General features: G+C 20.3%; 4 protein-coding genes across 4 annotated transcripts; all 4 read left to right on the forward strand.

Annotated features, from left to right (window-relative positions):
- Positions 1-3,528: 3,528 nt before the first annotated feature.
- Positions 3,529-6,889, forward strand: PBANKA_1463100 (CSC1-like protein, putative; the record flags this gene model as incomplete). The annotated part of the gene is made up of 6 exons (XM_034568019.1): positions 3,529-5,488; positions 5,587-5,786; positions 5,878-6,025; positions 6,122-6,233; positions 6,340-6,508; positions 6,629-6,889. The coding sequence occupies 6 exons, from the start codon at positions 3,529-3,531 to the stop codon at positions 6,887-6,889; spliced, it is 2,850 nt and encodes a 949-aa protein (XP_034424458.1).
- Positions 6,890-9,012: 2,123 nt separating this feature from the next.
- On the forward strand, positions 9,013-10,090 carry PBANKA_1463200 (vacuolar protein sorting-associated protein 26, putative; the record flags this gene model as incomplete). The annotated part of the gene is made up of 2 exons (XM_034568020.1): positions 9,013-9,015; positions 9,200-10,090. 2 exons carry the CDS (start codon positions 9,013-9,015, stop codon positions 10,088-10,090), a joined length of 894 nt encoding a protein of 297 aa, XP_034424459.1.
- A 906-nt stretch (positions 10,091-10,996) lies between these two features.
- On the forward strand, positions 10,997-12,949 carry PBANKA_1463300 (conserved Plasmodium protein, unknown function; the record flags this gene model as incomplete). The annotated part of the gene is made up of 1 exon (XM_034568021.1): positions 10,997-12,949. One exon carries the CDS (start codon positions 10,997-10,999, stop codon positions 12,947-12,949), a length of 1,953 nt encoding a protein of 650 aa, XP_034424460.1.
- An 817-nt stretch (positions 12,950-13,766) lies between these two features.
- Positions 13,767-14,832, forward strand: PBANKA_1463400 (AP-3 complex subunit sigma, putative; the record flags this gene model as incomplete). Its single annotated transcript, XM_034568022.1, has 6 exons — positions 13,767-13,835; positions 13,954-14,081; positions 14,188-14,263; positions 14,403-14,474; positions 14,581-14,614; positions 14,738-14,832. The coding sequence occupies 6 exons, from the start codon at positions 13,767-13,769 to the stop codon at positions 14,830-14,832; spliced, it is 474 nt and encodes a 157-aa protein (XP_034424461.1).
- Positions 14,833-15,067: the final 235 nt, after the last annotated feature.

Below are 15,067 nucleotides of genomic sequence, written 5' to 3' on the forward strand. Positions count from 1 at the left end.
TGTAACAAATTTCATTTCATTTTTGCACATGCAATATTGTGAATAAAGGGAAAAATAATAATCTAGCTTAAATATTATTATATTTTTGTAGTAATTGAATATTATATCATATAAATATATATAATTAATTAAAAAATATCAACTGAATATGTTCTTTATGTATCCCTATTATGTCTTTATATAAATTGTTGTATCTCATATGCATTATTGCATATGTTTACTTATATATTCATATTTATTCCACATGTAGTCTTTTTTTCCATGTATTTTAATTATTTCAATTTTTTTTATTTTGTTATTTTTAGTTTATTAATCAGATTGTCCCCAAAAAATGTATATTTCTACACAAATATGAAAAATATTAAAAAAAATTATATAATAAAAGTTAAGAAATTTCCTGACATGGTAATATAAAATAAAGAAAATGTTCAGACATATTTGGTTATATTGCACACTTTTGAAAAATCATATAGAAAAAATTATGACCATTAAGAATATATTATTTGAACTTATTAGAGAATATAGCTAGCTGGATAAAATTAATCTATATCACGGTGTATTATATTTCGGTATTATATAAATGATAATTTTTTTTTATTACACAGATATACGTACACTTAAAAATTTTATTGAGCTCTTTATGGGTTACTTTTCATATTTTAAAATTTAATATAAAAAAAATAAAACTTTAGAAACAAAAATAATTTACGGAACAAATATGTATGATATTATTTGACCTAAAAAGTTGAGCAATTTCAAGATATAAATTAAGGGGGAGAAATCAAGACAATATCTATCTATATAATTTGTCATTTTTTAGTAACATTCATAGGAAAACGATCAAAGTTGTTTACTCATTTATATAGAATTTTATGTATATTTATTAATTATGTGTGTATGTAAAAGGGTCATAATTTTATATTTGTGAAAAAAAACATAGTAAAGATGTTATTTATATATTTTTAAGTTCCTCTTTAAAAGGCTTTAGACGTGTAAATACTTGGCTAATTAATAGTATAAAATATTCACCCATTTTGATATTACTAATATAATTAATTTCAAAGGATATTCGAGCATGTTTTAAAAGTTTTTAATAAGAATAATAATAAACGAATATTTAAATAGGATTATGATATGTTTATATTTTTAATATATTTTAAAACGACAAAAAGATGTCATTTTAATGAGTTTATATTTTTTATACAATTTTTCGTTTATATCATAAATATTGTTTATGATTGCACTTTGACGTTTTTCTACACAATTTAATATTTTAATCCCCTAAAACACAATAAAACAGCATATAATAGGATTATAAAAAAAGTATGTGTATATGCATTATATAGCTTAATGGAAGTTTTATTTTTTTTATATTAAATTTTGAAATAACGTATGGAAACATTCCCTATAATAATATCTTTAAATGTTAATGTGTTATATGAATGTAAATTATTAATATGACAAAATTCATTTATTATGTTTTATTTTTTTAGTATTTACATATATTATTAAGTGAATAATATAAAGGATTGTACTATTATTTTTTTATAGATGAATACATATTTATTTAGATATATTTTCAGGTTTTGATTATATAACTTTTTACAATATAATAATTAGTATGAAAATAGAAAAAATGGGTGTTAGTTTTTAAAACTCTAGATATGAAACAAGAGTAAAAGATAAACCATTGTGTATATATATGTAGATTTTATCGGTTATGTTATATTTAAAAAAAAATATTGTATTTTATTATTTAATTAGAAAGAATGAAAGACATATATTTGAGTTGATTGTATTTACAATTTTGATCAATATTATAAATTTTATAAATTTTTATGCACAGTTTTTGTTATTTTGTTTGAATACTGGAAAATTATGAGTTTCAGGAATTTGCATTGCCCTGTAATATAGTATAATTTTAAGTTTGCAAAGTATGATGTAAAAATAGGGGAAATGCGAATATATGGTTGAAAGTCAATAAACGGTTTAATAAATTTGTACATCATATCGTTTTCTTATATATATATATTAATAATATGGAATTAACTATAGACTTTTACTGAGATATATTTAAAGAATATGTATATTTGGGATTTGTGCATATATTTAATATATATTCTTTACAACCGTTTGAATCGGGGAAAATAAAATTGTGATTTTATTATTTAAACAATGAATATTAATAGGAATATATAATATAAGACATATATATATGGATGTTATGTCAATGTATTTTATTTTATGGAATATTATAGAAATGTAAATATTTTATTATATTATTATAATTTATTTGGAAATTTAGAAATTATATATTATTTATTAGTTAAAAAAAAATGTAGGTTAAAAAGGTGAAGAAAATTATTAAAACTGTTAAAATGTATGAAAAAATAATATAGTAAATAATTATAAAAAAAATTGAAAAGGTGGAGATTAAAAAATAATAAAGTATGTAAGAAAGTATATATTATAGAGTAATATGTATTATATATATGTTACATATTTATAAAAATACAATACAGAAATTTTGGTGAAATATACGTGAAAAATTGCCGAAAAAAAAAGCGAAAAAAAAGCTATTACTATAAAAAAAAAATATTATAAAAAAGTAGATATATATTTTTTTTTATTTTGTTGTTTTAAATATTATATATGTATGATATATTATTTATATAATTATAAATATAATTACATGATAAAACAAAATAATTCATTTAAAAAAATATAAGGGAAATAATAATTTATTAAAATTTTTATTTTATGCATTATGTAAAATATACTTTTATATATAGTAAAAAAATCCAAATATAACAACATTATTAATCATATAAAATGTATGTATAAAAATATTATATTACATATGAAATCGTTAAATAAAAAATTATTATGAATAAATATAACTGAATAAGTCGAAAAAACTACATGTTTAGAATAAATGGCATTATTATAATAAATAAGAATACTAATAAATTAAAAATAAATAAATTGGTAATAGTCAAGTAGACAGTTAACCACTGAATTAGTAAACATTTGAATTAGTATACTTAATTAATTTGATATACTTTGTGAACTTCACTATAATTTTAATTATATTAATATAAACTTGACAAACTGAATTGATCAAATACAAATTATTTAGAAGTGAAATATTTATCCTTCAAAAACTACCTTTTAAGAAAGATCTGTAAAAGTGCATTTATAAATAGTGTGCAGAAGTTAAATCGGTACACACATATATATATATATATATATATACAACTTTGATGGTTAGCAGAATATGTATAGATAAAGAAAAAAGTAATTAAAGGAAATATTATAAGATCTTACTTTTGAGATATACATAAATTTAATTTTTATTTAAAAGTATAGATAGTAAACATCACATTTACAGAAGTGTGTGCATGAAAGGTACGTATTAAATATATAGAGAAATAAAGAAACGATTCAATGTATTTTATTATATGTCATGTTTTTTCAGATGTTCATAATTATTTAAACATATATATGAATTGAAATAAATAAAGGAAAATGAAAAATGAGACAGAAGATTTTTTAATAGCTTTTTTGTTTGATATAGTATTTTTTGCTATTTGTGTTTGTATATGGTTATATTTACGAAAGAAAAGAGATGAAAGTAAAATAAGTGACAATATATACATATTAAATAATCAAACTCAAGGAAATATAAAATTAGAAAAAGGTTTGGGAAATGATGGAAATAAAAAAGAAAAGATATCAGAAAAAAAAAGACGAGAAAATAAATTTCGAACGTTTTTAAATATAAAAGATGATAAAATTGTTAATACAGAAATAAAATATTATTTATTTTTTTTAAAAGCAAATAGAAATATTATATTTTCTTTGTGTATATTAGGGATATTTTTAGTATTGCCATTATATTTATCTTTACCACGAAATAATTTAAACAATCCTTCTTTTTTTAATTATATAAGTGCTGGAAAAATATCTGATATTAATGTATTGACAATTTTATTTTTTATTACAATAATATATAGTGCAATTTCTTATACATTTATATATTTGTTATGGAGAAAAATCAGACCAAATAAAAAAAAAACAAAAAAATTTTTACCTCAAAATTTTACTATTATGGTTTCCCATATCGATAAAAATGAAATAAATGCTTATAAAATATATAAATATTTTTGTAATTTAACAAATAATAAAGTTGTTTCTGCATATCTTATATTAGATTATTCAATTGTTTATCATGAACAAAAAAAAATATTTAACGCAACTAAAAATTTAAAGCTTCTTAAAGAAAATGAAGAAAAAAAAAGCATTAAAAAAGACAGATCAAGAACTTTTTTTAGAAGTTTTTTAAGTAAAAATAAGAAAACAACAGATTCTATGTTATCTATATGTGATAAAAATGAAGTAGAGGTATATAATAATGTTAATGATAAATCGAAATCTGTTAATATTGATGGAAAAAAAAAGTGTGAGAATTGTAAAGATGATATGTTAAAAGTGTATGGAAATAAAATATATTTAAGAAATAAATATTATAGTGAAACTCCAAATGAGGAAGGATATAATGTGGAACATAATGAAATGACAAGTAATAATAATAATAATAAATGCGAAAATTATATTGGGGTTAATACAGAAAGTAACGACATATTACAATATATAGATCATATTAAAGGAACTGATGATATTGATAATAATGAAACGTTATATAGTTCACATAAAAAAAAAAAAAAAAATATAACTCCAAATAATAGTAGTAATAACTATGATGAAAATAGTAATTATGATAGTGAAAATAAAAGAGGCAATTGTAATGGTGAAAATGAAATGTATTCAAAAGAATCAAGTGATGAAGATGATTATGATGAAATAGAAGACAATAAAATGAATAATACAAATATAGCAGATAAAAATTATCCATATAAACTTCATATCGAAAAAAATTTAATTAATAATAATAATGAAATGATATTTTATGGGGTAGGGTCATTTTCAAATAAAGAAAAAAATAAATTTTCTATTAAATTAAAAAAAAATAAAGATAAATACAATTTTGAATCTAAAAAGAATATATTTAATAAATTACATTTTTTTAAAAAAAGTAAAAAAAGTCATTGGAAAAAAAAATTAAAAGAACATTTAATAAAATTTTATCATGTTCAAAATGAAACCCCTAAAAAATCAACGGGTGTATGCTTTGTTTCATTTATTGATACAAAATCAGTTCATGATTGTATTCATAATATTCCTTTTACTGAAAGGAATAAATGGGTTATATCAAATGCTCCTCCTAATTATGATATTATTTGGAAAAATCTTAAAAATCATAGTTATAAGATATGTGCACGTTTTATTATATTAAATGCTTTATTAGTGTTGGCTAACACCATTATTATTTTAACAGTTACATCAATTGATAATATTATAAAATTATTGATTAAAAAATATAGGGATGAATATCCTAATTCAGGAAGTATTAGTGCTATTTTAACAAGTAAGTTTTTATTTGTCTATACTTATGTATATTTTATTATTTTAATAAAATTTTATACATTTATTTTTATGAATAATTTTTTTTTTTTTTTTTTTTAGCTTGGCTATCTCCCTTTATTGTTATCTTTGTGAATAGTATTATTCAACCAGCTTTAATTACTGGAGTGTCAATGGCAATTGGATTTATACGAAAATCAAGCGAGCACACATATGTGTTGCAAGGAAATTTTATTTTCTTAATTTTAAATACAATTCTTATTCCATTGCTTTCTTTATCTCCGCTTAGCTCAATAATTAAGGTAAAAAAAAAAAATTTATGTGTCTAGAAATGGATGTATATATTTATATAAATTTATAATTAATGTTTTATATTTTAAAAATATTTTGAAGGTTATGTATTCCGATGAAATAGGACAATGGTCGACGCGTTTAGGGGCTTATTTATTTAATTCTAGTGGTTTTTTTGCTATGAGATATTTACTTCATTGCTGTTTTTTGACATGTGCAAATCAGTTATTGCAAATTCCCCAGTTTTCAAGTATGGAAAAAAAATTTGAATTGTGTATAAATAATTATCCTGATTATTTTCACTTATTTAATTTTTGCATAATAATTTTTTTTTGTAATTTAACAGTTAGGTCAATTGTTAAAACTGTAACAAAAAAAGAAATAAACACATGGACCTTTGATTTTGGCTATTGGTATGGATTTAACACAACCATTTTAGCTTTGATCTTAACCTTTAGGTATGATAAAATAACTTGTCACTTGTTTATTAGCATCAATGGTTCGTTTTGGCCTTTTCGTTTGTGTTCATTCATGTTTTCTTTTCTTTTATTTCTTCTATTGCAGCGTTGCTGTTCCCTTCATTCTACCCTTAGGGTCGTTATATTTTTTTCTGCGATATTACATAGATAAGTATAACTTGATTTATGAAGTATGTCGAACAAATTTGGATAGTCATGGAGCTATAATAAGAACAGCGATTAAATTCATGCTCTTTTCAGTTGCCTTTTTTCAAGTAATATATGGATAGTTCCCTTTACACGATATGGATGTTTGTTTATTTTTATTTGAGTGAACAAATGGCATAGAAATGATAATATATATTTTTTATTTTATTATTATTTTTTTTTTTTAGCTTGTTATGTTCACCTTTTTTTCAAGAGTGCAGAATAAGTTTATTTCAGTTGGTCGAAATATTCTTTTTTTATCATCATCCCTTACGACCCTATTACTTTTATGCAGATCTACCGAATGGGTTAGTACAAATCATATTAAAAAAAAAAAAGGGAAAAGGACTTTTTGTTATTTATGTGAGAAAAATGTTTATGTAAGTAACTTGAAGGATTTAAACAAATTAAAATATGCATATGCTAATCCATACGAAACAAAACGATAAGAAAAAAAAACCAAATCAGATTTGTAAGCATTATCCTATCATTTGTATCATTTGTGTAAAATTATAGAATATGAATAAGAATTTATATTTTTTTTGTTTTTGACTATTATTTTGTTCCCATAAATATTTTACTTTTAAACTTTGGGTTATGGCAGCGAGTTTGTGAATCTATAATATTTGTAACAAATTTAGTTTGTAGATATACATTATTTTATTAAATTAAATTAAAATTTATATTGATAAAATGCTATCCGGCCTCTTAAATAATATTTGGCAATAAAAAAAACGAAGAATTATATATATTATTCATTTTTTAATATTTAATGCCGATTCATTTAATTACTTTTTTTTGTTTATTTTATATGTATGTGTATTCGAATTTAACTACATGGATACATATGCATATTTCCGTATTCATTTATTGTTATTGTTATTTCATTTTGCTATTCATTTATATTTTTCCGTCTTTATATTTACATTGAAACTTCAAATTTCGACGATTTTATATAACTACGATGCTATAATAGTTATGTGTACATATTTATATAATTTTTAATTTTTCTTTTTAAAAACATTTTCTAAAAAATAACAGTATACAAATAATAATTTAATGAATACTTATATTTTCAAAAAAACATTATTTTAATTATGAAATGTGTATGCACCTTAAAGTCTTTTATGATTTTGTGGAAAGTAAGGTGTTAACTCTAAAGTGGTTATAACCTATTTTATATTATATCGTTAATGAGGTAACTTGTTAATTCGATATATTAGATTTCATTATTTATGTTATATTTGTTATACTTAATTTATCATTATCTATATTATAAAATGAAAAATAACGCCGCTTTCTGTAAAGATAGTATATAGGTAGCTTTTTTATTATATTTTTTTTAGATCAATTTAAAAAAAAAATTCTGAACAAGACATAAATTATTTTAATATAATTTTAGGGTTTTAGAAATAATGTGAATTAATATTTATAATGTGATATTACACAATTGAAGATAATAAACACAAACAAAAAGCATATCTATCAGTTTTTATATATTAATAATAATTATGCACGGCTGAAAGAGGGTAACAAATATGGGCATTGAAATATTTTTAACGAAATATTTTATTTTTATTTCTTACAATATTCTGAAGAATAAATTTATAATTGTATAAAAATATGAACAGTTCATAATTTTTTTGTGTGTATTTCTTTCTTTATATTTAAAAAAATAAATATAATAGCAATGTAAATAAAATGTTATTGAAATATTATCAGAATAATATACAAGTAAAGCCTTCCCATAACACAAAATAAAAAATATATGTTAAATAGGTAATGGGTAAGTTATAACTTGCAGAAGAAAAAGTGAATATTCCGAATAATTAGTTAATAATCATATAAAACTTGAAGAGAAATAAAAATAAATTATTAAAATAATAGCAAAATAAAGAATAGTTATTGTATGTGTGTTTTATAATATATTAGAGTGTGCGAGGTAAACAATTTAAGTTTAGTAATTGTATGAAGATAAAACAGTATAAATATAAATATACACATATATGCGAATTTTTGAATAAATAATATTACATCGAACGTTTAGTGAACTGATATAGTTTTTGTTTATTTGACTTAGTATGGAAGGTGAAAGTTTATTGAAAAAATATTTTTTAAAACAAACTTAAAAAAGGTATAATAATAATATATTACTTAAAAGCGTATAAATTAAATATAATAAATAAAAGCATAATAAATTCTTTATAAGAAGAATATAGCCATATTGCAAGTGTTGTTGAATTATTGTATTATTTCAGTATAATATAGATGGATCATAATTAAACATATGAATAGTACAGGTAATTAAGAAATAAGATTTGGATAAACTATTTATATATGTATAATATTTTGAAAAACATAAAAAAAGAAAGGTCTTTTTCCAGAATAAAGAACTCTGAATTGCGACAGGAATTTCTTTATTATTATTTTCTTTCTCTATAAACCTTTTAAGAAGGGATATAAGTATTTAGTATAATGGGAATTAATAATTAAACATTATATTTTAATTTAATTTTGAATTAAAAACATTTTTTTGCTTTAAAATTTTATCATTTCAATTGCGATAAATACAATGGTATGTATAAAATTATTTGTAAATATAAAACAACTTTGCAAAGATATATTTTTGTAGTCAATTAAAAAAAGTTAAAATACATGTTACACAAAAATGAATAGATATAAATGTTTCATAAATTGGATAATAAATAATGTATATATATGTACACATGCATGAAAATTATGCACATTTTTATTTTTAGCTAGCTAACATATTCGGAAGTGTCTGTTCTATAGATTTAAAAATAGATACTGAAGAAGGCCGAAAGTTTTCATTTTTAAGAAAAGATAAAAAAGGTGAAAAATATCCGATTTTTTCAGATGGTGAAGATATAAATGGAATTGCAACAATAACTTTAAAACCAGGAAAAAAAATTGAACATTATGGAATAAAATTAGAATTAATTGGCCAAATAAATATATTAAATGATAAATGTAATTCTTATGATTTTTTTTCAATATCAAAAGATTTAGAACCTCCTGGATTTTTAATAGAAAGTAAACAATTTAAATGGAAATTTTCTTCAGTAGATAAACAATATGAATCTTATTTTGGTAAAAATGCAGAATTAAGATATTTTGTTCGATTAAATATAATAAAAGGATATTCTGGAAATATACAAAAAGAAATAGATTTCATAGTACAAAATGTATGTATACCTCCTGAAATAAATAACACAATAAAAATGGAAGTAGGAATTGAAGATTGTTTACATATAGAATTTGAATATGATAAATCGAAATATCATTTAAAAGATGTTGTAGTTGGAAAAGTATATTTTTTGTTAGTCAGAATAAAAATAAAACACATGGAATTAGATATTATAAAAATTGAAACATCTGGTATTGGTCGAAATTGTGTAACTGAAACATCAACTTTATCAAAATACGAAATTATGGATGGATCCCCAACTAAATCTGAATGCATACCTGTTAGATTATATTTAAGTGGATTTGATTTAACTCCAACTTATAAAAATGTTCAAAATAAATTCTCTGTTAAATATTATATTAACCTTATAATTGTTGATGAAGAAGAACGACGGTATTTTAAAAAACAAGAAATTTTTCTTTGGAGAAAAAAAATGGGATAAAATGGAACGAATGAATGGACCGGAAATAAATCGAGAGGAATAGATGGAAAGATTAATGAATTAAAATTTTTGAAAATATAAAATGACGTAATTTATTTTTTTCATGTTTTGGCACATTGTTTGTATACATACATACATGCATGCGGCTATTTTAGTTATTGCATAGAGTATCGATATGTTTTTGGATAAATGTTTTTATTAAGTGGGTATTTTTTTTGTATATTATTTTACATTCGCATTCATGTGCAATATTACGATTCTCAATTTTCAGGAGCATAAAAACGCATAAACTAATTAATTCGTTATTCATAATATAATTTATTAATTTGCAATATTTTTTTCACACGTTTATAAGAAAAATACATAAATTTATTTAACAAAATTGACTTTGTCGTTTATATTTTTTGTAATAAATTTATATATGAATTAAACTGTTAATTTTTTTGTATTTCCAAAATGAATGTAATGTGAGGGTGTAGTATATATCTAGGAATCAAGATGTTATGCATTTATTTTGTTGGGCATATAATTTGATAATAAACATGTATTAACAAAATAAAAGACAATTTAGTACGTACACACAAATTAATTTTTTTTTTACTGTCTATATATGATATAAAAAAAATGCATAAATTAGATTGAAAAGTATTAAAAATTAAAACTAAAAAAAATAGTTATATTGTTCTATTTTGATGCTATTTATTTATTCATTCATTCTTGTTATATAACTTTTTTTTTATTATTATTATTAGAATTTTTGTCAAAGTCTAACGATATTTTTTTGTCTGTTTTTGTTTATCTTGTTTATATGGGCAATATTTATATGAAGTATAAGTGCTGCATTTTTTTTTGAAAATATTTTAAAAAATATAATTTGTAGAAAAAGTGGAATAAAAAATAGTAAAAATGGAAAGGCATGGAAAAAGGACAAGAGCGAGCTTAGGGGTTTTGCTTGATGAACGATATAAAAATCGAGAAAAAGAAAATGAGATAAAATTATTTGAAAATATAAAAACAGATATTAGCATAATAATAAGTGAGCAATTAAAAAAAAGATCTAAAAGTGAATTTGAATTGACAACTATTGAAAAAAAATATATTTACTTAAAATATATGACAGAGGAATTAGAAAAAATAATTAAATCTGAAGATAATGAATTAAAAAATGAGGAAGAAATAATAAAAAATTATTTTGAATATACAAGCACAAATTTAGATTATATATTTATAAAATATAAAAGTATAGTAACTGATTTGTCTGAACAGAATAATAATATGAAATTAAAATTAAAAGAAGTAAAAGAAAATGAAATAAATGAATTTCGAGAATGTTATGAGATTATAAAAAAGAAAAATGAAAAATTAAAAGAATATAAGAATAGTATTATTGATATTAAAAATAAATTATGTGATTTAAAAAAAGAGTATGAATATCTTATAAAAGATATTAAAATAAAAAGTGAAGAAAAAGATAATATTGAAAAAAATTATAAAGAGTTACTAAGAAATATAGAACATTATAAAAAAGAATTTGAAAATATAAAAGAATGTTGTAATTTAAAAATGAGTGAAAAAAAAGAAACTTCTATAAACTTAAATATAATAGAAAAAGACATAAATGATATAAACAATGAAATTGACAAATTATTAGTAGAAAAAAAAAAAATTACAAATGAATTATCTGATTTAGAAGAAGATAATAATAATATTTTAAAAAAATTATTTGACTTTAATTCAAATTTAAATGAAAAAAATAATAAGCTATCTGAGGAAATTTGTGAAATAGAAAATAAAATAAATGAAGTGAAAAATAAAAAAGAAATGAATGAATATAATTATGCACAAGTCGAATTAAAATTAAAAGAAGTTACAAAAATATGTGAAAATAAAAAAAAAGAAGATGAAGAAATATCAGAAATTGTAAAAGAGGCAAGTGAAGCTATAATAAGTAATATAAATATTTTTAAAGAAAAGGAAAAAGAATCAGTTAATTGTCAAAATGAATATAATATAATAAAAGAAAATAATTTAGACAAAATAAATAGATGTAATCTATTAAATAAAAAGATAGAACATGGTGACATCTCTATAAATAACTGTAAATGTAATATTGAAAAATTGAAAACAGAATTAATAAATATAGATGAAATTAAAGAAAAAAATGAAAAAAAAAAATGTGAACTTTTAAGTTTAATAGAAATATCAGAAAAATTATTACAAGATGAAAAAAATAACTTTTTTAAAATCTCAAAATTTTTTAATTTAATATCAGCATCAAATGATGAATATATAAAACTTCAAAATAAGAAAAACGATAAATATTGTGATAATAGTGTAATAAAAAAATATAAAGAATTAGAAAATAATTTAAAGACATTATGTAAAGAAATAAATGAGAAAAAAAATTTAATTGATCATGTTATTCAAAATGATATAAATAATATTAAAAATACAATTGAAAATTTTGAAATAAATTTAACTTCCTCTAAAGAAGAAAACCAAAATATTAATGACAAACTTGAAATATTATTAAATGACTATAAAAGTTATGAAAAGGAATTAGATGCAAATGATACGAACTATGAAAACAAAATAAAAGAAATATCCTCGGATTTAGATATAAAATATGAAAAACTTACAGAAACATTAGCTAGCCATTTAAAAACAAAACATATAGAACACAATAAATTTTTAAAACAAGGAGAAAAGGAAAAGCTCGAATTTAATTTCCAGTTATACAAATCTGAAGTTATTTTGCAATTAGAAAAAGAAAAAGAAGAAAAAAAAAAAAAAATTGAAGAAATTCGTAAAGAGTTGAGAGTGCATCAGCAAAAATATGCTTCATTGAAAAAGGTTTGATATTGCCCAAATAAAAGCGACGGAAATGTAGAAAAAATAAGACTATTATTATATGCTCAATGGTATATATCAAAACATATTTATGTTTTTTTATTATTCAGGTAGCCATGTATATATTTATTTCTTGTACATGTTTATATATATTATAGAATAAATCAAAGGTATACAATATGTTTTATTTTTTTATGTATAAATTTGCCCATAAAAATTTATTATAATTATTTTATTTAACAATATATACACTGCTTTTACAAATGAATTGTATTAATTTTTGTCCAAAAATAAAATTTGAAAAAAAACTAACAAAATTGAAAAAAAAAAAACTTTTAGAATTATGTAGTAACATTGGAATAGGGTGGAAATAATGTAAACTCTGAAATATTTATTTTTATTTTTTTGAAGTTGTGAAAAATATAGATAAAGAATATTATTGTTAGATAAATAAAATATAAAACACACTCTAAAAAAAAAAAATAATAAAATTCAAAGAAAATATGAAATGTTTTTCTATATACATATGTATATTTATTTATTTTTCATTTATTGTTGAGGAACAAATATATGAGCTTACATATTCATTGATATAAAATTCTGAAAACTATATCTTTATTAAAAAGTGAATAAATTTCAAATATCATAAAAATAACTGTTGTTTAGGGAATAAATTTATCTTTATTTTTATTTATATAAAGAAATATAAATATATAATAAAATAAAAACAAGTTGTATATAATATTTATAGGGGATATGTTACTATAAAAATATTTTGTATATTCATTTGCTTTTCAAACTAATACAAAATAAATACTTTTGAAATATGATAAAGGGTGTGTTAATAATTAACACAAATGGAAAGCCTCGGTTTTTGCGTTTTTATGATGGAAGTGTAAGAAATAAATTTGGAAATAAAAATAAAATGAATAAATGAAATGAAATAAAACAAAACATATTTTGAAGTAATATGTATAACATAATATAAATAAAATTTTCAATATCATTTTTAGAATCATGAAAGGCAACAATTAATAACAAAAAAAATCCACGAAATAATTATAAAAAGGCCATCAAATGAATGCTGTTGTTTTATTGATAATGAGGAATTGTTTGGTTTCGATGCAAAAGTTGTATATAGGTAAGGGAAGATAATAACAAATAATATGTAAAATAAATTTAATATATATTTTTTGGATTTTTTTTCAAAAATATAAATATGAATATTATATGTAACATATTTTTAGACACTTTGCTACGTTATTCTTTGTTTTTATAATTGATTCCATGGAAAGTGAATTGGGGATTTTGGATTTAATTCAGGTTAGGAAAATATAGAAAAATGGAAAACAAAAAAAATATAAGAGGCAAACCAAGCGTATGAAGGGGGGGATAATTTCTTAGCTTTTTATATGCATATTAATGTTTTGCGGTGTAAATAATAAATTTTTTTTATATGCAGGTTTTTGTGCAAGTTTTGGATGTGAATTTTGAAAATGTTTGTGAGCTAGATTTAGTATATAATTATGAACAGGTTGGAATAAAAAAAATAGACAATATAAATATGGTTTCATTTAAGCACCTTTATTTTTTATATTGAGTTTCATTTATTTATATTTATTTGTTTTTACCCTTATTAGATAAATTATATATTGGATGAAATCGTAATGGGAGGTAAGTGAAATTGGCTTAATAATTGTTATATGTTTATTCTTAATTTTGTACATAAGCATATGTACAGAATTTTTTATTCATTTCATTTATATATTTGGCTGTTTTTTTTCCCACTTCTTAAAGGAATCGTACTGGAAACAAACATTGATGCTATACTGGATTCGATAAATGGGTCTAAAAAATTAATTGATAATGAATCTTCATTTTTTGGCGATTAAATTATGTTTTATGTATTTTCCTTTTTTTCGGTGATTTGCATTTTACTTTATATGAAAAGGAATGCAAATATAATATTCCTTACTTGTTTAATGTTGTTTTAAACATATTATAATTATAAACAAATATATAAACAAAGATAATATAATTTTGGTAATAAATCAAAAAACGTATAAAAATCGTAAATATAATGATAAAAATATGTAATTAAAATAATAGCAATAAGAACACAACGAT

The sequence above is a fragment of the Plasmodium berghei genome, assembly GCF_900002375.2.
Source record: "Plasmodium berghei ANKA genome assembly, chromosome: 14".
Lineage (NCBI taxonomy): Eukaryota > Apicomplexa > Aconoidasida > Haemosporida > Plasmodiidae > Plasmodium > Plasmodium berghei.